The 23,235-nt window shown below is 41.4% G+C and overlaps 2 protein-coding genes across 3 annotated transcripts in view; one reads left to right on the forward strand and one right to left on the reverse strand.

Moving 5' to 3' along the window:
* FBXO11 (F-box protein 11) overlaps positions 1-1,316 on the forward strand; it is a 76,871-nt gene extending 75,555 nt beyond the window's left edge. For both annotated transcript variants that reach the window (XM_060754544.2, XM_060754545.2), the window contains exon 23: positions 19-1,316. In XM_060754544.2, the coding sequence (XP_060610527.2) occupies positions 19-148 (130 nt within the window). In that variant the 3' untranslated portion in view covers positions 149-1,316. The remainder of the gene's footprint in view (positions 1-18) is intronic.
* On the reverse strand, positions 1,286-21,700 carry MSH6 (mutS homolog 6). The gene is made up of 10 exons (XM_060754543.2): positions 21,472-21,700; positions 14,451-14,653; positions 12,932-13,104; positions 9,767-12,311; positions 7,581-7,852; positions 6,741-6,858; positions 5,192-5,281; positions 3,664-3,818; positions 1,712-1,911; positions 1,286-1,444 (listed from the first exon to the last, which is right to left on the reverse strand). The coding sequence occupies exons 1-10, from the start codon at positions 21,621-21,623 to the stop codon at positions 1,372-1,374; spliced, it is 3,981 nt and encodes a 1,326-aa protein (XP_060610526.2). The 5' UTR covers positions 21,624-21,700; the 3' UTR covers positions 1,286-1,371.
* Between the last annotated feature and the right edge of the window lie 1,535 nt (positions 21,701-23,235).

The raw sequence follows: 23,235 nt of genomic DNA on the forward strand, positions 1-23,235 counted from the left end.
ACTATTTCTCTCTTCCAGGTTTTTCTGCGACTGTGGTGCTGGAACACTGTCCAATCCTTGTACACTAGCCGGAGAACCAACACATGATACAGATACACTATATGACTCTGCTCCTCCTATAGAATCTAATACACTGCAGCACAACTGAATTACTTTGAGAAAAAAAGTCCTGCCATTCTATCATAACTGTTAATTTTGTTTTTTGAGGAAGTTATTCTTGCCCATTTCTGCAGAGAGACTTTAAAATGGATGTGTAAAGTGGTGACACTATGGAGCTCAACCTACCAAAAAGAAAGTGGCAATATGTTGACTCAGGATAACAGAACTGGGCGTTTCAGCATTACTGTGTAAAACAAAGACTAAGGGACAGATGTGAAGAAAATAAGCTGCATCTTTGTACAGATACCAACTTCCCAAAGGCTGGTGTTTCTACAAGTAGCATTGAAACTCAGTCCCATTTGCAGTAGTACTATTCTGTAGACGAGCAGCAGTCTTTGTTGCTGCCTTTATGGACATGGGTACCAATTGCTTTTTGTAATATGGTAAAAATGTGAGCTAGCACTTCTGCATTTATTTTGATTTTTTTTAACATTTATTCAGATTGAGATGATTTTAATGCTTTAATCTCATGTAGTTTTTAATTTCAAGCAAATCTTATTGTACTTGAATGTGTCCTGTTTTGTTAGCACACCTAGACTTGCTGTAACTGTACTCATGTCCCAGTATGTACGTTCTTTCTATGAAAGAGAACACTAATCTTAAATTATATCCAGCAATTTTTCTGGTATCCTTTGCAGTTAGAACTTTCCCTGCCCCGCCCCCCTTCCCTCATGATCTTTATTACATCACCTTCAAAAAACCCAATGTTTTACAAATGAGACATCTTGGGAGAGAATGCACTATAAAACAAAGTACACAGGCAGCAGTTTGAAAATTGAAGTTTTACTATGTTTTAAAGTACACTGTAAGAATCTCCCCAAACAATCCTGTATTTTACTCTGTTCACAGTTTTATTGAACAGTTTCAACATTACTCTTCTGAACTGCTGAAAATTGCAATTTCCTGCTCTAATGAAGATGACAAAGTATATAGATGGCCCTATACAGTTTCATAGCTTTTTTCCATTTATGTGTATTGGTGACAGTGGGTAATCAACAGCCTGAAAGTGTATGCATGTACCATAACATCTAGACTTAATATATTGTGGAGTATTCAATAACCATTATGTAGAGGGTAGGTAAGAATTAAAAGGGTTTAATTTCCTAGGAAAGACAATGGAAAATGGTCATTTTTAAAAAATAAAGTTTATTAGATCACTGTGTTGTCTGCATACTGGCTACCAAAACAGCGGTAGAAACTATACAAGGTTTCTCAAACGTGAAGCAGACTCTTCTTAAGATCCTCTTTCATTAACGGTGCGCCATCGGCTATCCGACAAAGGTTCCTGGGAAAAAAAGAAACATGTACTTGTTCAAGAGACTTATAAAAACTGTGTAAAACTATCATCAAAAGCAGAACTTGCTGCTTTTAAACATCAAAACACATCAGCACCTTGTAATGAACATGCTTACCCACCAACCTAATGAAGTGTACAACCAGCACAACAGAAATAAGTTACTCTGTGTAATCTCCTACAGGGCAAATTAAGTGATTTGAAAAAAACTATTCTGTTAAAGAAAAATTTAACCATCGAACCATTAACAAAACTTACCGAAACGCTTTTAATGAATGAGTAATTCTTTCAAATTCTTTTGCTTTTTTATGACCCTTCTGAATAATTTCGTCTGGAATGTCAGCAAGCTTTGCAGCATTAAAGCCATAGCTTTTGGGGCAAGCCCCTTTAATAAATTTGTAGAGGAAGGTGATGGTTTCTTGACTAGGATCCTCACTCTCATTTTCCACCATACATGCCTAAGAAAAGAGAAGACTTCTATTAGTTCATTCAAACCTATTCCTTTACCCACCTGACTTGTTTACTGACTGGCTACAAAGTAACATCAGTGAACTTTTAAAAACATTTTTTAGATTCAAATAGCTGGCCACCCTGTATTAAACGCCACCCCCTTCAAACCTCATCTTAAATACAAAACGTACTTTTACTCCAGAACTCCCAAATAAGTGTACTGAAATGCACATAATAAATACAAATGACAAACAGCAATGAAACAACATTACAACCTGTATGCCACATTTGCTGGGATTATGGTCACAGGGCCCCTATGAAAGTAGAAAAAAAGTTTAAAAAAAAGGGGGGGGGGGTGGCCATAAAACTGCCCCAGACGACCTACTGTTCTCTATAGAGAAGACCTTTCTAAACATTTTGTGTTGTTGCCACACTTTTCAGATACACATCATTTCATGACACAATCATTCAGTATGAATAGCAAACCAGAGCTTAAGCCAACCACTTATAAGAGTTCCATACAATATATATAGAGAGGGAGGATAAATTTTACATAACCCCTACTGTGTAAACAAGGTTTGGTATTTCCCCCATTATGCTTATGTGTAGTTTCCTCTATAACCTCCACCACAAACATTGTCAACAATTTCTTGCCTTAATTAGAAACGGATCCATTTTAGTGATAATTATTGCACTTAATCAACAAACTGTGCAAATTATAAAAGTTATAATGGTACCTAGGCTGGAATAACACCAGCACTTTATGTCTGTAGTGTTAAATTTCTGGAGGTATATTAAATAGGCTGGATGGCCATTCAGAGGTGCTTTGTGCATTCCTGTCTAGCTGAAAGGGGTCGGACCAGGAGCACTATGCAGGTCTCTAGTGAAGTATAAACTCCACAGGAGTCCAGTGGAGTCTCCTTAGGTTTTTGAACTGAAGCTGGATGGCTGTCAGGAGGGAACACTTTGACTGTGTCTTCTTGCCTGGCTGAAGAGGACTGGCCTAGATGCTCCTGTGACGGCAGGAAACATTTTTTGTATGACACATGTGGACTACAGGTGTCACAGTTTGGAAAGCTCTGCTCTAGAGCCTAGACCAGACCTGTGGCCCTCAAGGTGCTTGGGACTTCAACTTCCAGAAGCCCTGGCCAGCTTGTCTAATGATCAGGAATTCTGGGGGCTGAAGTCTCAAATACCTGGAGGGCCACAGACTGTGCAGGCCTGGTCTGGATCCTCCACATATGGTCAACATCTGGTGTAAATATACATATACATCGTATATGTATATTGTAAACCGTTCCGAGCCTTCAGAGAGTGGCGGTATATTAAACTGATTAATAAATAGATAAAATAAACCAACCATAGACTTGTGCTGGAGGACTTAGCATCTAAGAATATACAATCTGCAAAACTGGAGAGTTGACTGTATTTCATTATTTTAGGAAGCAACTGATTAGAGTATGATTGCAAAAATGCCTACACACAAAAAAAGGGGAGGTAGTAGGAGGACTGGGAATCTGTTTCATGTCATGTAAAGCATCCACAGTATGATAGTTGCAAGATCTCATTGTAAGAGTTAAATTAACTTTCCTTGGTAAAGTTTGCAAAGTGTGCTCAGAAACCTAATCAGAGAAAATGTTTAGCAGAACTCTGCACTTGGGAGGAAATCGGGCTCTTTAGTTGAAACTCTGCAGATCCTACACAATGCATGACGTTATAACCAGTAAGCCAACATCACAAGTAAAAAAAAGAGCATGTACCATGTGTCCCAACTGCACAAAGGGACAGCTGGCATAGTCCTCTACTAAAGAATGGTAATGTGTTGAAAACATGGCGCGGCATCTTATGTTCTCTGAAAGTTCTTTGACAACCGCATTTGCAATGGCGGTTCCATCAAATGTAGCTGTACCTCGACCTGAAAATCGAGAGAGAACTGAGTAAAATCTAAGACATCAGAACTATTGCAAGAGACAGTTCATGACTTGCAGTAATTTGACCTTAACAAATTTCTGAATATCTTCCTAAAAGCCACTTGAAGAGTGCTATATTACTAAAGACTTAAATCTATATTACTAAATACTTAACCATCAACACTACCTAGAGTATAAACCAGGTATGGGCAAACTTGGCCCCTGCAGCCGCTTAAGCGGCTGAAGGGGTAATGGAAAGGGCCTGAGGCTGTTAGGGATTGTGGGAGTTGAAATCCAAAATACCTGCAGGGGCCAAGTTTGCCCACGCCTGGTATAAACCATCCATTTTATAGCTAGAATGAACAATTACAGCTTAAAGGGGTGGATCCAAACCAATTCTAAATATCCGGTGTTTTTGCTATGGTCAATAAATAATAAATTATTTAATATTTTTTAAAATATTTTTATTGGGAGTTAAATAGAGAATACTGATATAAGCTGTCAAACATGCAAGGAAGCATTACAATTCACACTCTTATGATTTAGGATGATCCCACACTCCTGTCACCTGGAATGTGAAAGGAAAGGGTGCATAGAAAAGCAGGGATTGGATTGTTGCACTGAAACTTCCAGAATTCTTCACTACTGGCTGTACTGCCAGGACATAATGAGATTAAATGTTTTCTTCCCATACTCTGTAATACCTGATTATCATCTTGGGATCACATTGAATTTCTTCCTAATATATATACACATTTCAAAAATAAAATTCAGCATTTTTAACAGTAGCTTTCTTGAGGTTGGAAGGGACATAAATAACCTGAGCCTCACAACTTGTGTTTGCTATCATTCCTGGATGGTCAGCCTAATTCCTAACAGGAATGCATTGCTACTAGAAACAAATTGTAGGCAGAAGGAAGCAAACTCAGTTCACAATAAGTCAACTAAACCATTTAGGCAATAAAATGAAATCCATACATATTTCCTGCTTGAGTTGTAAATAAAGGGCAGGGGCGCAAATTTCTTGAGTAAGAATTGTTTTATTCCTACAGCTCTGGACTAGCAGATTGGTTTGATGAAGACACACTGACTAATGTTATAATACTACATCACCTACGCTGTCCTGGCAAGTCCAACTATCATGCCACCACATATATTTAAAACTGGATCCCCACCTCTTTTGCATGCTGTTTATACCATAGATCAGCAGTCCACACATGGGCTGTGCTGGTGTCAATGCACGTATACTGGCCAATTTAAATGAAAGGCTGGTACATATAATGCCCTATCATTACTTATTAATGTGGTAGATAGAAACAGATGCCATCAATGGTCTAGCTTGATCATAACATTCTTTCTGCATCATCACCCCACATACCTAATTCATCCATGAGAACAAAGGAATGTTCTGTCGCATGTCGTAGCACACTGGAGGTCTCACTCAGCTCCACAAAGAATGTGCTTTCCCCTGGTGAAGGAAGCACAGTCATGAGCACAATCCTTCCAAAGACTCATAGTAGTCAAACCTCCTGTAGCTTATGGAAAACCTTATCCAGGAACAGACCTCTAGTGTGTCTCAAATGGCTTGGAACACAGGCCCCATCATCACTAGCCTATAGGAGCCCTGCCGGCTGACTGTAGCTGTAGGGCCCTGGTTTGTTTATTATTATTTTATTATTACAAGTATATACCGCACGCATGCACATTATGTCCAAGTGTCCGGGATTAGTACCTGAATATGGGGGTTTTCCAAGGGCTTAGGATATTAGAGGTATTTGCGTAGAATATGCGGAGTTCTGAGAAGTTCTGCCTTCTGCAGCATGTGGATTGATGTTCTGTCCAAATTAAGGCTTTTCAAGTGCTTTTCGAGGTTTCTTTTGATGCCTCCAAGAGCACCAACCACTATTGGTACCACTCTTGTTCTCTTTTGTCACAGTCATCCAATTTCAATTTGTAAGTCCTTGTATTTCATGATCTTTTTCAGCTCTTTGTCCTCTACTATCTCCTGCAATGTCTACAATAAAAACAGGCTTCTTTTCCACAACCGTTATATCTGGTGTGTTATGTGGCAAATGTTTCTCTGTTCAGATTCTAAAATCCCAGAGTATTTTTGCTTCTTCATTTTTTCCAGCTTGTGCTCATACCAGGTTTTACTGCGAGGTAGGTCATACTTCTTGCAAAGGTTCCTGTGCACCATTGCTGCTAGCCTGTTGTGATGTTTAATACTGTCAATCTGGGCTATTTTCTTGCAATTGCAAATTAGGTGCTCCACTGTCTCATCACTCTTTCCGTATAAACAACACTTTGGGTCATTGTAGAAGTTTTTAATTCTTGTTTTTATTGCATTTATTCATAAGGATTGCTCTCATGCAGCAAAAATTAGGCCTTCAGTTTCCTTATTTGGAGTTTTCCTTCTAAGCCACTCCCATCCTTTTCTAGCTTTAGACCTTTCCTTCAGTGTTCTTAAAATACTGTCCATGGAGTGGCTTGCTTAGCCACCGCACTCTTCTTTTGATTTTTTTTTATTTCAGCATCTCAGCCTTACAGACTTCTTTCAATGCTGGCTCTTGGATGTATTCTTTCAGCCCCCCTTTCTCTCCCTCTACTGATTGCTTGACTTGGAGCAGCCCTCTTCTTCTTTCTGCAAGAGCTATCTCCTTGAATTTTCCATCCAACGACACAAGACAACAGGGGATCATCCCCCCACCTTACAGAAATACTAATACACCTACTGATTTAAGGAAATGTTTTCAAGAAAAATGAACTGTTTAGGGGGAGAGGGCATTTTCTCTGAATGTTTTTGAAGCAGATCCAGTTTGAAAACAAAAGCATAATAAAATTTGTGTATTAAGCCATTATTATCTTGTATTGGCGAGAGTACCCTGCTTTAGTATTACTTTAAAAAAAAAAAAACGCTCAAAACTCACCTGACATAATTCTGTCTGAAGCCCCTAATCTGGTGAAGACTCTATCAACAGGAGTGAGCTTGCAAGATTCAGCTGGCACAAAACATCCCAACTGGGCCATTATTACCAACAGTCCAGCCTGCAAAGCAACAAAGCCAACCGTCATTAGGGAACTATCTTCACTTGATTCTTCCAAAAGTAAGAAAGACAAGAAAGAAATGCAGGTTCAGAATTCTTTATCCTAAACAATCCAAAATCATCCGCAAGGGGGCTAAAATAGTGACATCTGGGTTTTCCGATGGCACAATGTATGCAAACTTAAGTGTCCAAGGCATTGTTGGCATGGACCACCTTGTTTGCTCCTTTTCTCCTTCTGGCACCTATCATAATAAGTAGGCTTGTAAGATAAGCAACCCATGCAATGTATACACCAATTTTCACTGCATGCTTATTCCAACAGAATGCAGGTAGAACAGGGGAATCTCAGTAATTTTAGGTGTAACCACATTTTAATTGCATTTCTAAAAGCATTTCTCAACTGTAATATTTTTTTCTTATAATGTATACCTGGAACATACATGTTTTCTTTAAAAACATAGATCTCTTTATCTGCAGAAGGGTCCAGAAGATCATCTAGTTCCAACTACCTGAACATGAATCATTTAACCTTCATCCCCATTGCTACTCCATTTATGCAATCTAAATCAAAACAGCAACTACTCTTAATTGACATGTTGCACCACAATTTATCAATGTGGAGAAGAATATCTTAACCACCTCAAAAATTTGCAGTCAGTTTATATGGGTAAATGACTAGTTTGTTAAGAATGTAAAGTATGCTGCATATTGTTCTACAATCACCTGTCTCATGAGTGTAGACTTTCCTCCCATGTTTGGCCCAGTCACTAGAATGCACGGTGCCTTCGTCTCAGAGTTCCCCTTGCCATCCTCTACCCCTATGAAGATATCATTTGGGATGAAGTCATCCCCAAAAAACGTTTTTGTGATGCATGGATGGCGGGAATTTTCAAGTTCCAAAAATGGTGGTGTTTTTTCATCTGGCAGCAAGATTATAGGTCGGCACACTGGTCCATCACATCCCTGACTATGATGGGCAAGGCACTGCAAGACATCTATGAAAGCAAAATAAAAGATCAGTAAGTTAGGATTTCTGCTTCCTGGGTTCCTTCTTAGTTAGAAAACCAAATCCTCTATGCAAAGCTCAATCTTCAATCTCAAGATATCCAGTTCTGCCCTCTAAGCCAACAGAGGAATTCAAAGATTTTGCAGGGGTTAATACTGTTCCACTCAACTATATTAATAAATACTAATAAAGCACAACTGAAATTGAAGCTTGAAACATATTTAATTTGAAATAATTCCCAATTCTCTGATCTAATAAAATTAAAGTTGAGTGGTAAATTCAAATTCCTATCACCAAAAGAACAGAATTTTAACACATTGTTGAAAAAGGAAGACAGCTCTATGCTGAATTATTAAGCATCTCCAGAAATCAGACCAGTATTTTATGCCCATATACAGATTGTGCTTTCATGTCACTGCTATTGCTTACATAGGAATATCATGGAGATTAACGTGATTTGTGATATGGACATTTCTTTTAAATATGAAATGGAAAAAAATATCTGTCCTGATATCTATCTATCTTACTATCTACAGTAGAGTCTTGCTTATCCAACCTAAGCTCATCCAACGTTTTGTATTATTCAACGCAGTCTGCCTCTCACCCAGACTCACAGCTGTTTCAATACACTGAGATGTTTTGGTGCTAAATTCGTAGATATAGCAATTACTATATAACGTTACTGTGCATTTAACTGCTTTTTCGGTCAATTTGTTGTAAAACATGATGTTTTGGTGCTTAATTTGTAAAATCATATTGTAATTTGATGTTTAATAGGCTTTTCCTTAATCACTCCTTATTATCCAACATTTTCACATATTCAATGTTTTGCCGACCCCTTTATGTTGGATAAGCAAGACTCTACTGTATTTATCTATCTATACATGTGTATTCATGTGCTTGGATGGGAGACTGCCAAAAAAAAAAAGTGTATTTCAGAGGAAGGAACTGGCAAAACCATCAGATTATTGTGTTGCTTTGAGTTTTCTGTGCTGTATGGCCATGTTTCAGAAGCATTCTCTCCTGACGTTTCGCCCACATCTATGGCAGGCATCCTCAGAACTTGAGCGGCTGAGGGGCATGCATCCTCAGATGCCTGCCATAGATGTGGCTGAAACGTCAGGAGAGAATGCTTCTGGAACATGGCCATAGAGCCTGGAAAACTCAGAGCAACCCAGTGATTCCAGCCATGAAAGCATTCGACATCTGATGATTCCTTGTTTAAGAAAACCTCATAAAATGCATGGCCATCCTAGTCAACTTGAAGGCATTCACGTCACACATGTGTATATTTATCCTTTGTCATTTTGAACATTTCTTATTTTAGCCCTGATGAATTACTATGGCTAAAGAGGTCCTTTCCTAGCATTCTATATTTGCAGTACACACCAAGGAATTCTGCTGCAACTGCAATGGATGGGCAAGCATCACCTCAGTGATTTTGGCCAAAGCATCTTCTTCTGAGGCAGGAATCTATTTTTCAAGCAGGCATTTTAAAGATTTAAAATGGTGTCACATAGCCTTAACTTTTGTTTATAAGTGGCCACAAACTACTAGGAAAGATTTCTGTTACAGAGCACACATACATTACACAAATGAAATTCAACACAACTGTAGAATATTAATCGTTTCCTTAACAGATAATGCTGTAAGCCATTTTTTTTTCCAAAAAGGTGCCTGACTGATCAAATAAAATTGGTTTTTTTGTGGGCCCCTTTCCTGCATGATGGGGAGGGGTTAGACTAGAGTGCCCTTGTGTAACCTTCCAAGATTTTATGGTTTATTCTACTGTTTACCAGTTTGCCACCCTTCCCATAATACACATAAGCACATAAACAAGGTACTAAAATGAATCAAGCATGAAATGCGAACTTGTTACATGCAACAATAGAAGAATGCATACCTAAAACTGCAATGCATTCTACTGCTGCTTGCCAATCTCTGCTGTTTTTATCAAAGTCATAGAATAACCTTTTCATACAAGCTTTCTGTGCTGCATCCCTCCGCTCTTCAGCGTTGACTATCTTGTTCAGCATCTTCTCTGTATCTTTGGTCCAATAACGCTTGTACCCTTTTCTGCTTGACTTCAACACATAGTCATTAGGTAAATCCCGGGGAACTGCAGTTTCAGCAATCTCAATTTGATAGCGGTTTTTGCCTGCTCCCCAATACATCATGGCTCTGATCCCAAGCCGTTTGCGCTGCTCTTCCAAATACTGGCGAAGGTACTCCTCAATGTCCGTTATATCCTCTACTGCTTTATCATAGTCTGAGTCAAAGCCAGGTTTTGGATTAATCACACCTGTCTTACGTGCAGTAGTATGATCAAAGGCAGCATCCCACCTCTTGAGTTCCTCAGTTAGATCTGGGAAACGGCCTTCTGGGTTTTTAGATTTGAGCATCACTGTCTGTCTCAATGTTTTGGACGTAAAACTATCAATAACATCTTCCAAAATCGAGATTATTTCAACTACAACTTTAAATCCTTCTAAGGCACTCAAGAAGTCAAGTATTTTCTTCTTGCTATATCTGCCTTCCTCATACATAACGGCCCTGTTATCTGGGTGACTGGGGTTCTTAAGTGAAAAACCAATGCTGTGGATTTTGCTGAGAAGCCTCTCAAGGTCTGGGAGCTTTTTAAGATGGTCCCGGATTTCAGACACTCTGGCAGCTTCTGCCAAAAGATTTTCAACTGCCTCCAGGCGGTCGTTGATAGCAGAAGGATTACACAACGGTGCACAGAGCCACTGCTTCAGGAGCCTCTTCCCAAATGGTGTACAGCATGTGTCAATCCTTTCCAGCAATGTGCCTTCCGGTGAACCAGTGGCATTCTCCAATATTTCCAGGTTTGCTAGAGTCACGCCATCCAGCACCATTCTTTGGTTTGTTTTAGTAAATATGCTGCTAGTCTTTATTTCTTTTCCAATATCAATGTCCACAGGAACATATTCTTCAAATTTTGCCATTGATAAAATATCCTTGTCAATAATACATTTTTTCAGGTAGTAAATGCAACAACCAAGTGCAGACAAAGCAAGCTCACTGTTTTCCCCAGGAGTAAGTCCTAATGAGTCACTTTCTGCTGTCATGGATTTGATTACTGGAGGCAGAACTACCCCACTATTTGGATTTTCCTTGTCCTGGAAGTAGTCTTCCTCAATGAGAGTTTTTAATGTTTTAGATGCCTTCCAGAACTGAGAGCCTGCAATCAAGCCTTCTTGAACAGAAGAAGGAAGCAAACTTTTCAATACCTTCTGTGTTTCTCCTGAGGGATTCCCCCGTTCAAAGAGGATCTGCACAGGAGGATAATGAGCCAAAAGAGTTCTCAACCGTGAGCAATGGCGGTCATCCTGGAACTGACCCAAGTAGAACTTTCCAACTGTTGTATCAACAAAACATACTCCATAGGTACAATGGAGGCCAGCAGAATCGTCACATTTTTCTTTTATACAAAGGAGGTATTTGCTGTGGGTCTCTGAAAAGTCACCATCCAGAATACTGTAGGTCTGTGTCCCTTTAGAAATGATCCTGCATACTTCTCGGTGCACAACTCTATCGTATTTTGTCGGGTGAGCCATGGATTTACAGCGGGCTTCCATCATCTCTGGAGTCTCCATCTGCTCAATGCGGACAACTTTGTAACCTTTCTGAACTAGGATATTGGAGAACCTGTCATAGGCTATTTCTGGGAAGCCCGAGTGAGCCCAAGTGCCTTTCATGAACGACAGTCCAAGCTTGCTAACCCCAATCACAGCATCCATGTGATACAACTCATAGAACTTTCCAACTTTATAAAAGAGAACACAGTCAAAGTACTGACTCTTCAACTCCCACCATTTCCGCATTCCTGGGGTACAGTTCTTAAGGTAGTCCTCTGGCACAAAAATAGTACTTGGGTCATAATCTGGATCATTCTGACGCCTCCTATTAGCATCTTTCCTTTTACCATCTTTGAGCCACTCAATTTTATCATGTTCCCACACAGATGGACTACCATCTTCTCCTCCTCCATTAATATTTGGACGATAATCGTAACAGTCAGGAGCTGCAAAACTTGCTAATTTATACATAATCTCACAAGAAAGATTAACCTCTCTGGTGGAAGTATCAAGAGTGTCATTTTTAGGAATTTCCTTCTGGGGAAGCCTGTATTCCTTTTCCTGTGTTGGCTTAATGAATGGTTTAGGAGAGACTTTAAAATGATGTTTCTTTTTCTTTTCCGGATTGAACTCCGTGTCAGAAGTTTCACTTTCACCTCTTCCGGGACTATTTTCTTCACTGCTCGCTTCATCAGGCTTAAACTCCATGTCTGAACCCTCGTTATCGCTATCTGGATCATTAAGCTTTCTCTTCTTGGCTTTGACATGATGCCGTGGTCGTGCAACTGTTCTTTTATTTCTATGTTTTGCACCCTTTGCTGCAGAAAATTCATCACCATCATCGCTCACCTAAGAAAGAGTGGAAAAAGCGCAACAACAAAAAGGTTTTAAGTGCTGTCTGTAACTGAATATTTTCAGGCTGCAAGTCACACCCCAGGCAAAAAATATCACTAGTTGCTTATATAAACTATAGATTAATACAAATCAAGTCCTGGCCTTATTATCTTTAAACGGCCAGATCCAGGATTTTATGGCACAGCGGCAGCTGGATTCAAGAATGGTAAACAGCATATTAAGTTCATTCTAGCCCAATACTGTTGAACATCTGCCAGCAAAAAGACGCACCTTGATATCTTTAATGGTGTTTAATACAGCTTTTTAAAAATGCTCTAGAAATCATTTTAATAAAAACCAAGGCAGATAGCCAGATTTTAAGCCAAAGATCCAATGAAATAGCACTGTCTTCATTGCCCACCTAAAACTTAAAAGGGTCTGGCCTCCCTTGGGAGACAGATCACAAGTTTCGGCCAGGTTCCTATGAGAGGAGCTAGCTGTTCAACTACCCTGGCCCCAAGCCATTTCAGACTTTGTAGGTTAAGATCACCCCCTGGAATTAAGCAAACAAGAAGCCAGCACAGTTCTTGTAAGGCCATTGTTATGTTATCTGGAAAATGAGATTTTAGAGATACCTCCATCTCATCTTCATCCTCCTCACTTTCGGAAGGTTTGTCACACACTGCCAGTTCAAGTCGCTCACTTTTATCTTTTTCCATAGCAGCATCTGCCAGTTCCATTGCTCTCTTAATCTCACGTTTTGAACTGTAAAACATACCTCCCCTCTGGGTATCTCTGCCACTAGAACCTGTAAGACCAAAGGAATGACAAATTAGAAGTCGAAAAAAGGCCAGTTGGGATCACAGTCTGCGTTCTTAACATACAAGAAATCCTACAATTTAAGCACACTTACACATATTACATTTATTCCCCTGCCTCCTAAGAGTTGTTAACTATTGCTACTACTGTTGCTGGGTGGCTTCTAGTCATTTCTAACCAATGAAACCTGAAGGCAAACCTATCACTGGGTTTTCTTGGCAAGTGTTGCACTCCAAGGCTGGGAATCATCTCTGTACTTAACACATAATCTAGTTCAAGACAAAATAGCAAAGCAGTTCACTGAATACATATAAAAAGCAATCCAGCAAAATAGTGTAAAAATCGATGTCCAAAAACAGGAATAATCCTCAAAGTTCAGAGTACATGAAATGCATCAATACCCAAGAATACAAAAGCAGGCAAAGTCCAAACATTCAACACAAGAACGGTCCGCAGGAACTTGAAACAAGGAATCAGAAAGCGTGAAAACAAGGAAACCTGAAACTAAAAAACCCTTGGAAGACTTGACTTGGCTCCAAAATCAGCATTGTCTGGACTGAGGGAATTCTCTGCTGGCCTTTCTAATAAAGACAGAAAACCACACCATTTCAAAACATTTGTTAATAGGCGAGATGACCTTCACACGGCTTCAGGAGATACCCTATGTTAACGGAACATTAATCTTCTATCTAACTCTTGCTCATTAGCTCGTCCACCTGGAGTTGTATCTTCCTCCCTTCCATCTTCCTCCTCTGAGCTCATTTCTGCCTCTGACCTTGCACCTCCAGGGAAACTGCCTTTCTGGGATGTTGCCTCCCTTGGACACAGAGCTCTCATTCTCGGGGCTTAAAATCTCCTGATTCTCTTGCTGATCTGCAGGCCCAGAAACCCCACTGTCATCATCAGGCTGCCTAACATGCCCACAATCCCCAGTGAGATCAGGTACAGGCACAATCAAAGGGTGGACTACAACAGCAAGTTTTGTTCAAAAGGATTCACCTTTCTCTAAGATGGAGAGAACATGACTTGCCCAAGATCACCCAGTGGGTTTCCACGGCCAAGCGGCAATTTGAACCCTAGTCTTCAGAATTGCAGTCCAACACTCAAACCACTCTACCATACTAGCTCCAAAAACTGAAGTGCCAAAAAAGTTCCAAGACGAACTTCTAAAATAGTCCTACTAATCTTTAACTGATACACAGGATGTGAAATTAGGAACAGGTCCTGGATGATACCAAAGAAAGAAATACCCTCCATCTCAAGCATCAGTGCCAAATTGAGAAAAAATGTACAGTAATTACTGGTAATTAGTCAGCTGCCATTCATACTTCTTACCTGCATATGGTCTTAGGTATCTAAGGCTAACCCAGCCCCTTGATGGGTCATCATCAAAAAATTGCACATGGATGCGAGATGCTCTTCCTCTCCCCCGGAAAAGTGTTCCGTCTGCTGGATGCTTGTACACAAGAGATGGCCACCATGGGTATCCTTCAAGTTTGGCCCAAACTAAATCACCAGGTGAATATTCACAGAAGTCACTATAAAAGGAGAGAAAATGTATTCCACACTCATCATCTGTGAAAAGTAATGTTTGTTTTTCAACAACATTTAACAAGTGGCAATTATATTGATACTATACAAATAAAATGCCTTTGAATGTGTACAGAATTACTTTCTACTTCGTAAGCACTGCTGCACAGTTGCTGATTGGAAAATCCCAGAGCGAAAGACATGGCATCAAAACTGAATGGAACTTTAATCATATAGTGCAGTGGTTCTCAACCTGTGGGTCCCCAGGTGTTTTGGCCTACAACTCCCAGAAATCCCAGCTAGTTTATCAGTTTTAGGATTTCTGGGAGTTGAAGGCCAAAACATCTGGGGACCTACAGGTTGAGAAGCACTGATATAGTGTCTGATGGAGTGGAACAAAATAGAGATATTGGGGCACTGTGCATCAACTCTTCTCTAGATCTGAAAAAGCCTATCTCACAATGTTTCCATGGCAACACTCTGGCAAAGGTGGGCTGTCTTTTTGTTGCTCCATCCTTCCTTCCTCCCTTCCCCTGAAACACGTCACCTTTCCTTCCCAGTGGCATCACACAGACCACTTCACCTAGAAACAGTCAGACCAATGACATCACAGTAGGCCACTTCACCTAGCAAAAGCCTTTGTGATACAAACAGATACAGACAAATTTCACATTTATATCATCATAATCATAATGGGGGGCATGGTTGGCGCAATGAGCTAAACACTTGTGCTGCTGAACTGCTGACCTGAAGGTTGGCAGTTCAAATCCGCAGGTCAGGGTGAGCTCCCACTGTTAATCCTAGCGCCTGCCAACATAGCAGTTCGAAGATATGCAAATGTGAGATCAACATGTACCACTTCGGCGGAAACGTAATAGGAGGTGTCTATGGACAACAGGCTCCTCAGCTTAGAAAAGAAAAAAAGAACACCTCTCCACGGCCAGAGTTGAGTCCCACCTCCAGAAGCCAGAGATGAAAGGGGAAGACTACCTTTGTTTGGGTATTTGTGTGTCATTGTTATTTCACTGTATTAAAGGCACTGAATGTTTGCATATCTGTGCAGTGTTCCCTTGCTGTTTCGCAGTTCGCTTGTGTGTATGTATGTATGTATGTGTATATATATATATATATGTGTGTGTGTGTGTAGGTATATATAGTCCCTACTTCGTGGATTTTCATCCACGATAAGTGAGGGAACACTGTATGTTGTAATCCACTCTGAGTCCCTTTGGGGAGATAGAGTGGAATATAAATAAAGTGTGTTGTCGAAGGCTTCCATGGCTAGAGTCACTGGGTTGCTGTGATGCTATGGGATACTGGGATTTGGAGTTTGGTAGAGAAGGTTTGAGACCTTGTAAAGCTACAGCCCCCATGATTTGAGCATTCAACGATTTGGTATCCACTGGGGTGCTCCTGATGTTGCAGAATATACGTTACCCGAGATCATTAGAGTACAATCAGGAAGGAAGAGGACGGAGACAGCAATCGATTCTCAGGCCTTTACTATCAAGCAAGATAGGGTGTACAGATTAGAAGTCTGTCACCACTGAGGTCTGAATCGCCTCGGTCTTTTATAGCAGAATATCACCCTTTCCACACGTGTACAGAAGGAGTCTGACATTTACACAATACAATCATTAACAGGTGTTTCCATATATAGTTGCCAAGGACATCTTTATCAGGTCTTGGCAGGTACGTTGTGACCCCCAAACATCTGCTCGATTATGTAACTTATCCCAACTGTCACCCGTTACCCTAAGATGACACGTATATGTTCAATTCCTTAAATCTATAATTGAATTATAACTTTTATATGCGTATAACGTAAGATTTAATCAAGGCAATCTCCTCTAATCAATCCAGCCTTAATTACTTTATTATAACTTAATTCTTAATATGAAGACCATGAAGGAATCTACTTAGGATAAAAGTGTTCCTGAAATTGCCTGCTATTTACACTAAGCGGTCAGAGGATGGCGCTCTCTCACCATATGACGTTAGATGTTCCAAGTCTTGGGTCGATACTATTGATTTCTTTGTCCTGCCAAACTTCTCTTATTGACTTCTCATCTATGTAAACATTGGCTAGAGCAAATATCGGCTAGAGCACACTGACCCCATGTCAATCAATATCATCTGCAGATTTTTCATGCTTGCAAATTAACTTCTTAGAAAAGGTCTTTTTCAGAATCAGGTAGGAACACGAATCTTCTATTTTATTCTAAATTATTATGATTTCCCTTTATTATTTTATTTGCTCCTAACGGCTGCCACACTGAAACCAGCCCCCAGCAGATAACAAAGGCTCACTGCACTCCTCCTTACATCTGTAAGGGTTCACTATTAGGTCTAAGCCATTTAAAACAAAGCCAGACACCTGTTAACTTGAGAAAGATTTGAAATCCAAGTCCCATGAGGAAAGGCTGAGGATGCTGGATATGTTCAGCTCGGAGTAAAAAAGGCAGAGAGCTGACATGATAGCCATGTTTGAGTATTTGAAAGAATGTCACATTGAGAGGGAGCAAGCTTGTTTTCTATTTCTAATAAATAATAGTAATACGTCCTTATTTATATCCTGCTTTTCTCCCACAAAGGGACCCAAAGTGGCTTCTAGAATGTTAAAAAACAGTAAAAATTCAATACAAGAGCAGAATCAAACCACAAATATAGAACACAATAAACAATCACTAAAACATAAACATAAATAAGCATTTAAAACCTAAATACATTATTGTGCTGTCTTGTCAAATTGAGCCATATTGCATTTCATACCTCCCATGAGATATTAACTCCAGTCGACATTTATCTGCTGAAGGCTTATTTATAAAGGAAGGTCTTCAGCTGTTGCCTGAAAGATGTTAGGGAACTGCTACAGAAATAAGAAAAAGGAACAATTGATCCAAATTTTGTGTGTGTGGATTAGGAAAAACCTCCTGAAGGCAAGGTCTCTTTGAGAGTGGAATGTGTTGCCTCAGAGCGAGGTGGAGTCTCCTCCTTTGGAGGTTTTAAACAGAGGTCGAGATACTGAGATTTTAAAAATGTGAATTTTATATGGAAGTTTTGAGAATGGGTTAAAAAGAGGGTAGGAGGGATTATAAACGCGCAAAGGAGTTGGGAAGAGATAGCGTTGCTAGGCAGTAGAGAAGAAATTTGTATGAGAGGCACAGAAGAGATCATCAGAATGACCTGGAAAAGACAGATCTATAGGCCAGGACACAGAGATCAAGTGCAGGACCTGATAATAAATTGTAGTTGGGGACACCTATCTGGTGAACTGTTTAATCATAGGCATAGTGGAACATCCATGTTTTTAGGTCCTTGTGAAAAGTGGTCAGGATGGGTGCCAGTCTAATTCCTTGAGGAGAGAATTCCATTGCCAAGGTGCCACCACCGAGAAGGCCCTCTGCCTTGTCCCCACCAACCATGCTTGAGACGGAGGTGGGACTAAGAGTCAAAGTAGTAGTGCTGGATGGGGTGCTTGTGTTTTTGTGATCAATCAACTTTTCCTTTTCTGCTTGTTCTGTATGTGTGCTTACCTTCACAAAGGGGAAAAAACTCTTAGTTCAAGCAAAATCATTTCATGGAAATCTAGGACAATGAACACAAAAAGCACTTCAGATGCTGGTTCATGTTCAAGGTAAGAGCTTCAACCCCCCGAAATCCTAACAGCTGATAAACTGGCTACGATTTCTGGGAGCTGTGGTCCAAGACACCTGGGGACCCACAGGTTGAGAACCACTGCAGTAACTGATCCATCATGCTGACTATGGAAGGTTGCCTTATATCAACCAATAATTGCATAGATGTTATTAGATGCTTACAACATAAATTGCTGTTAGAGAAGGCCATAATCATTTCATTTTCCTAATATTTTCATATACTCTTCTCTGGAGTCATGATGTTTGAAACTGATAGGTAGAAGGACTTTTTATAATGCATTCTGTGCATCAATAGTAGGTGAAAGAAGGATAAAGTTGCAATTGTGTTAGTGTTCATTTTTAATTAAATGGAATAAAGTCTGACCACTTCATCACACTAGAGAAAAAGTCCTGCAGAATCCTAGGGTTTGTAGTTTAGTGAGGCTGTAAAAGGCATCCTCAGGTTGTGAGGTGATGCTTGTCATAGATGCAGCTGAAACGTCAGGAGAGAATCCTTCTAGAACATGGCCATATAGCCCGAAAAACCTACAGCAACTCAATGATTCCAGCCATGAAAGTCTTCGACAATACAAAGAAGCAACCAATCTTTGAAGATGTAAGGCCATTCAATGTTAATCAAAGGTAGCCAACTGCAACATTCACACTTGCCTCTAACAGACAAGCGTTCTTTCTTCCACTGTGTACATTCCACAGATATCTAAATCTAATTTTCCTAGTTTCTAACAAACCTCACAACCTCAGAAGATGCCTGCCATACATGCAGAAAAACATCAGGAGACAATGCTTCTGGAACATGGCCATAAAGCCCGAAAAAACTTACAGCAACCCAGTATCCAAATGTGTTTGAGAAATAGTGTTTGCAGTTTTGGATGAACTCTTTTTTTTTCATGGACTTAGCATGGGGATTTGGTTAACCAGTTGAAATTCATGAGTAAACCAGTTTTTTAAATACCTGAAAAATTTCAGGGGTAGGATGTTAAACTCATACCACACACAACCCCCATCGGCTACAGCAAGCAAGAGTAAACTTGGCTCTCCAGGTGTTTTGGACTTCAACTTCCCAAGTGGCGCAGTGGGTTAAACCAGGGGTCCTCAAACATTTTGAACAGAGGGCCAGGTCACTGTTGGAGGGCCGGATTATAATTTGAAAAAGATATGAATGAATTCCTATGCACACTGCACATACCTTATCTGTAGTGTAAAAAACACTTAAAAACAATACAATAATTAAAATGAAAAACAATTGTAACAAAATAAGCTTATTAGTATTTCAATGGGAAGTGCGGCCCTGCTTTTGTCTGATGAGATAGGATTGTTGTTGTTTTGTGCTTTCAGACTTAGGTTGACCCTGAGCAAGGGCTGGGTGAATGACTTTGGAGGGCCATATCCAGCCCCTGGGCCTTAGTTTGAGGACCCCTGTTTTAGAAGCATTCTCTCCTGATGTTTCACCTGCATCTATGGCAAGCATCCTCAGGTGGTGAGGCCTTTAAAGCCCTAAACGGCTCCGGCCCAAGCTACCTATCCCACCGCATCTCTGCCTATGAACCCACCAGGACGGAGATCGTCCGGGGAGGCCCTGCTCTCGATCCCGCCTGCTTCTCAAGCACGGCTGGTGGGGACGACAGATAGGGCCTTCTCGGTGGTGGCCCCTCAGCTGTGGAATGCCCTTCCTATGGACATTAGACTAGCACCATCTCTAATGGTATTCCGCAAAAAAGTGAAGACCTGGCTGTTTGAGCAGACGTTCGAATAATTAGTGCAATGATTGGTTAATGAACACTGGAATGGAACAATGGATAATGAATCTGGAACATGTTTTTGATGACAAGACGACAGTGAATGGGTATTGTAGTAACTGTTTATTAATTGTGTAATGTGTTAGGTTGTTAACTGTTTTTATACTGTTGCACTGAATTTTTGCTGTTCGTATTTGTTGTGAACCGCTGTGAGTTGCCTTCGGGCTGACAACAGCGGTATATAAGTAAGGTAAATAAATAAATGCAGAGGAAACGTCAGGAGAGAATGCTTCTAGAACATGGCCATATAGCCCAAAAAGCCTACAGCAACACAATGAAAGTCTTTCACAATACAAAGAACCTGAGCGAGGGCTGGGTGAAAGGACCCCTGTTCTAGAAGCATCCTCTCCTGACGTTTCGCCTGCATCTATTGCCAAGCATCCACAGCTAGATGCAGGCGAAACGTCAGGAGAGAATGCTTCTTGACTATGGCCATAGAGCCCGAAAAACTTACAGCAAACCAGTGATTCCAGGCATGAAAGCCTTCGACAACACATTTGGATTATTTATTCTCCTACCTTTTCGCTGATTTACATTGCAATACCTGCAACAGCTGACCTGCCTGGCCTAAGACAATGCTATGCAGCAATTAGCATTTGAAGGCCTGGCTGAGCCTGGGAAAATCTTTTGTTGAGAGGTGTTAAGATGTGCCTGGTTGTTTCCTCTCTGCTGTTTTGCTGTTGTAATTTTAGAGTTTTTTTAATACTGGTAGCCAGATTTTGTTCATTTTCATGGTCTCTTCCTTTCTGTTGAAATTGTCAGGAGAGAATGCTTCTAGAACATGGCCATATAGCCCAAAAAGCCTACAGCAACACAATGATTCCAGCCATGAAAGTCTTTCACAATACAAAGAACCTGAGCGAGGGCTGGGTGAAAGGACCCCTGTTCTAGAAGCATCCTCTCCTGACGTTTCGCCTGCATCTATGGCAAGCATCCACAGCCAGATGCAGGCGAATGATTACAGGCATGAAAGCCTTCGATAACATATTTGGATTATTTATTCTCCTACCTTTTCGCTGATTTACATTGCAATAGCTGCAATAGCTGCCATGCCTGGCCTAAGACAATGCTATACAGCGATCAGGCCCGGCCCACTGCCCCAAAGGCCCGGCCCACTTCCTCAAAGCCAGGCCTCCTCCACGCGGGAAGGCTAGGCCTCTCTCTCCTCCTCTTCCAGCGAGGCCTAGCCTTCCCAGAAAGCCTCGCCCCCTCCTTTTCCCCTCATTGTTCTCTCCTTTCCGCGCCATCACTCAAGGAGCGGCCTTGTTTCCTTCGGAAGAAGCTAGGCCGCAAAAGGGGCGCCCTCCTCCTTCTCCTCCTCGCAGTGCAGGCCCGAAGCCTCCCTCTTTCCCTCTCCCTTCTGAGGCTCACCAATCCGCCGGAGGGAGGTTAGCGGTGCCGCGTTTGTTCCGGGGAGGCCTTCCAGAACTGCCAGCACTCTCCTCGTCTTCGCTGTCACTCTCCCGGCCTCGCCTACTCCCCGACTTGGGGAAGAAGCTGAGGAGGCTGCTCTGGTGAGACATGGTGGTGATGATGGCGGCGGCGGCGACTGAGGAGAACTAGCAGCAGCAGCAGCAGCCAGGGGGCGGGGCTGAGTGACGTCACGGGCGGAGGGATATCCAGAGAGAGAGAGGTGAAGGCAAAGCGCGCCTTTTCTCCCCCTCCTGCCCTTCTTTCTCGAGGCGCGCGCGGGGAGTGACGTCACCGGCGGAGGGATATCTATGGGATGAGGCCCAACCGCCCTTTCTTTCTTTCTCTCTCAATCTCAATCTCCCGCCCTTTTTTCTCTCCCGCCTTTTTTTTTTCGAGGAGGAAGACCCTAAAGCGGCCAAGAAGGCGGGAAATGAGCCCTCCCTCCCCTCCATAGTATCACAGAAGCATCACATAGCATCCTGAGGACACTGCAATGCTGGACCACTCAGACAACCACCATGCCAGACTATTTATTTTATGTTATTTATTTATTTGTGACATTTATATCATAGAATCAAAGAGTTGGAAGAGACCTCATGGGCCATCCAGTCCAACCCCCTGCCAAGAAGCAGGAATATTGCATTCAAATCACCCCTGACAGATGGCCATCCAGCCTCTGTTTAAAAGCTTCCAAAGAAGGAGCCTCCACCACACTGGGGCAGAGAGTTCCACTGCTGAACAGCTCTCACAGTCAGGAAGTTCTTCCTCATGTTCAGGAAGAACATATGCCTCTCTTCTCACCCCAAAGGGGACTCAGAGCGGCTTACAAGATTTATATACATACAATATATTATATTAGCATCGTACAATATCAGTATTAGATATTACTATATGGTATTGTCGAAGGCTTTCATGGCTGGAATCACTAGGTTCTTGTGGGTTTTTCGGGCTATAGGGCCATGTTCTAGAGGCATTTCTCCTGACGTTTCGCCTGCATCTATGGCAAGCATCCTCAGAGGTAGTGAGGTCTGTTGGAATTAGGACAATGGGTTTATATATCTGGAATGGCTGGGGTGGGGCAAGGAGCTCTTCCTTGCTGGAGCTAGGTGTGAATGTTTCAACTGATCACCTTCATTAGCATTTGAAGGCTTGGCTGAGCCTGGGAAAATACCCTGTTGAGAGGTGATGAGGAAACACAACATACAAACAATCTACAAACCCACCAAGAAAATCCAACAAATGCACCGTTCAGCAAAGGACAAGAGGGATCCTCTCACCTCTGCAGGAGTCTACCGTATACCATGCAGCTGTGGACAAGTCTACATAGGGACTACCAAACGCAGCGCCCAAACACGAATCAAGGAACATGAAAGGCACTGCAGACTACTTCAACCAGAGAAGTCGGCCATAGTAGAGCACCTGATGAACCAGCCTGGACACAGCATATTATTTGAGAACACAGAAATGCTGGACCACACCAACAACCACCATGTCAGACTACACAGAGAAGCCATTGAAATCCACAAGCATGTGGACAATTTCAACAGAAAGGAAGAGACCATGAAAATGAACAAAATCTGGCTACCAGTATTAAAAAACTCTAAAATTGCAACAGCAATACATCAGAGAGGAAACAACCAGGCACATCTTAACACCTCTCAACAGAACATTTTCCCAGGCTCAGCCAGGCCTTCAAATGCTAATGAAGGTGGTCAGCTGAAA

This window comes from Anolis sagrei, chromosome 1 (genome assembly GCF_037176765.1).
Source record: "Anolis sagrei isolate rAnoSag1 chromosome 1, rAnoSag1.mat, whole genome shotgun sequence".
NCBI lineage: Eukaryota > Metazoa > Chordata > Lepidosauria > Squamata > Dactyloidae > Anolis > Anolis sagrei.

What these genes read in the sequence shown, in the direction of transcription:
- MSH6 (XM_060754543.2), bottom strand. Translation starts at nt 21,623, where the DNA reads ATGTCTCACCAGAGCAGCCTCCTCAGCTTCTTCCCCAAGTCGGGGAGT. An exon ending in TTCAGACAGAATTATGTCAG is followed by an intron (nt 5,282 to 6,740) that starts GTGAGTTTTGAG and finishes TTCCTTCACCAG; the next exon opens with GGGAAAGCACATTCTTTGTG. An exon ending in CATTCATTAAAAGCGTTTCG is followed by an intron (nt 1,445 to 1,711) that starts GTAAGTTTTGTT and finishes TTTTTTTCCCAG; the next exon opens with GAACCTTTGTCGGATAGCCG.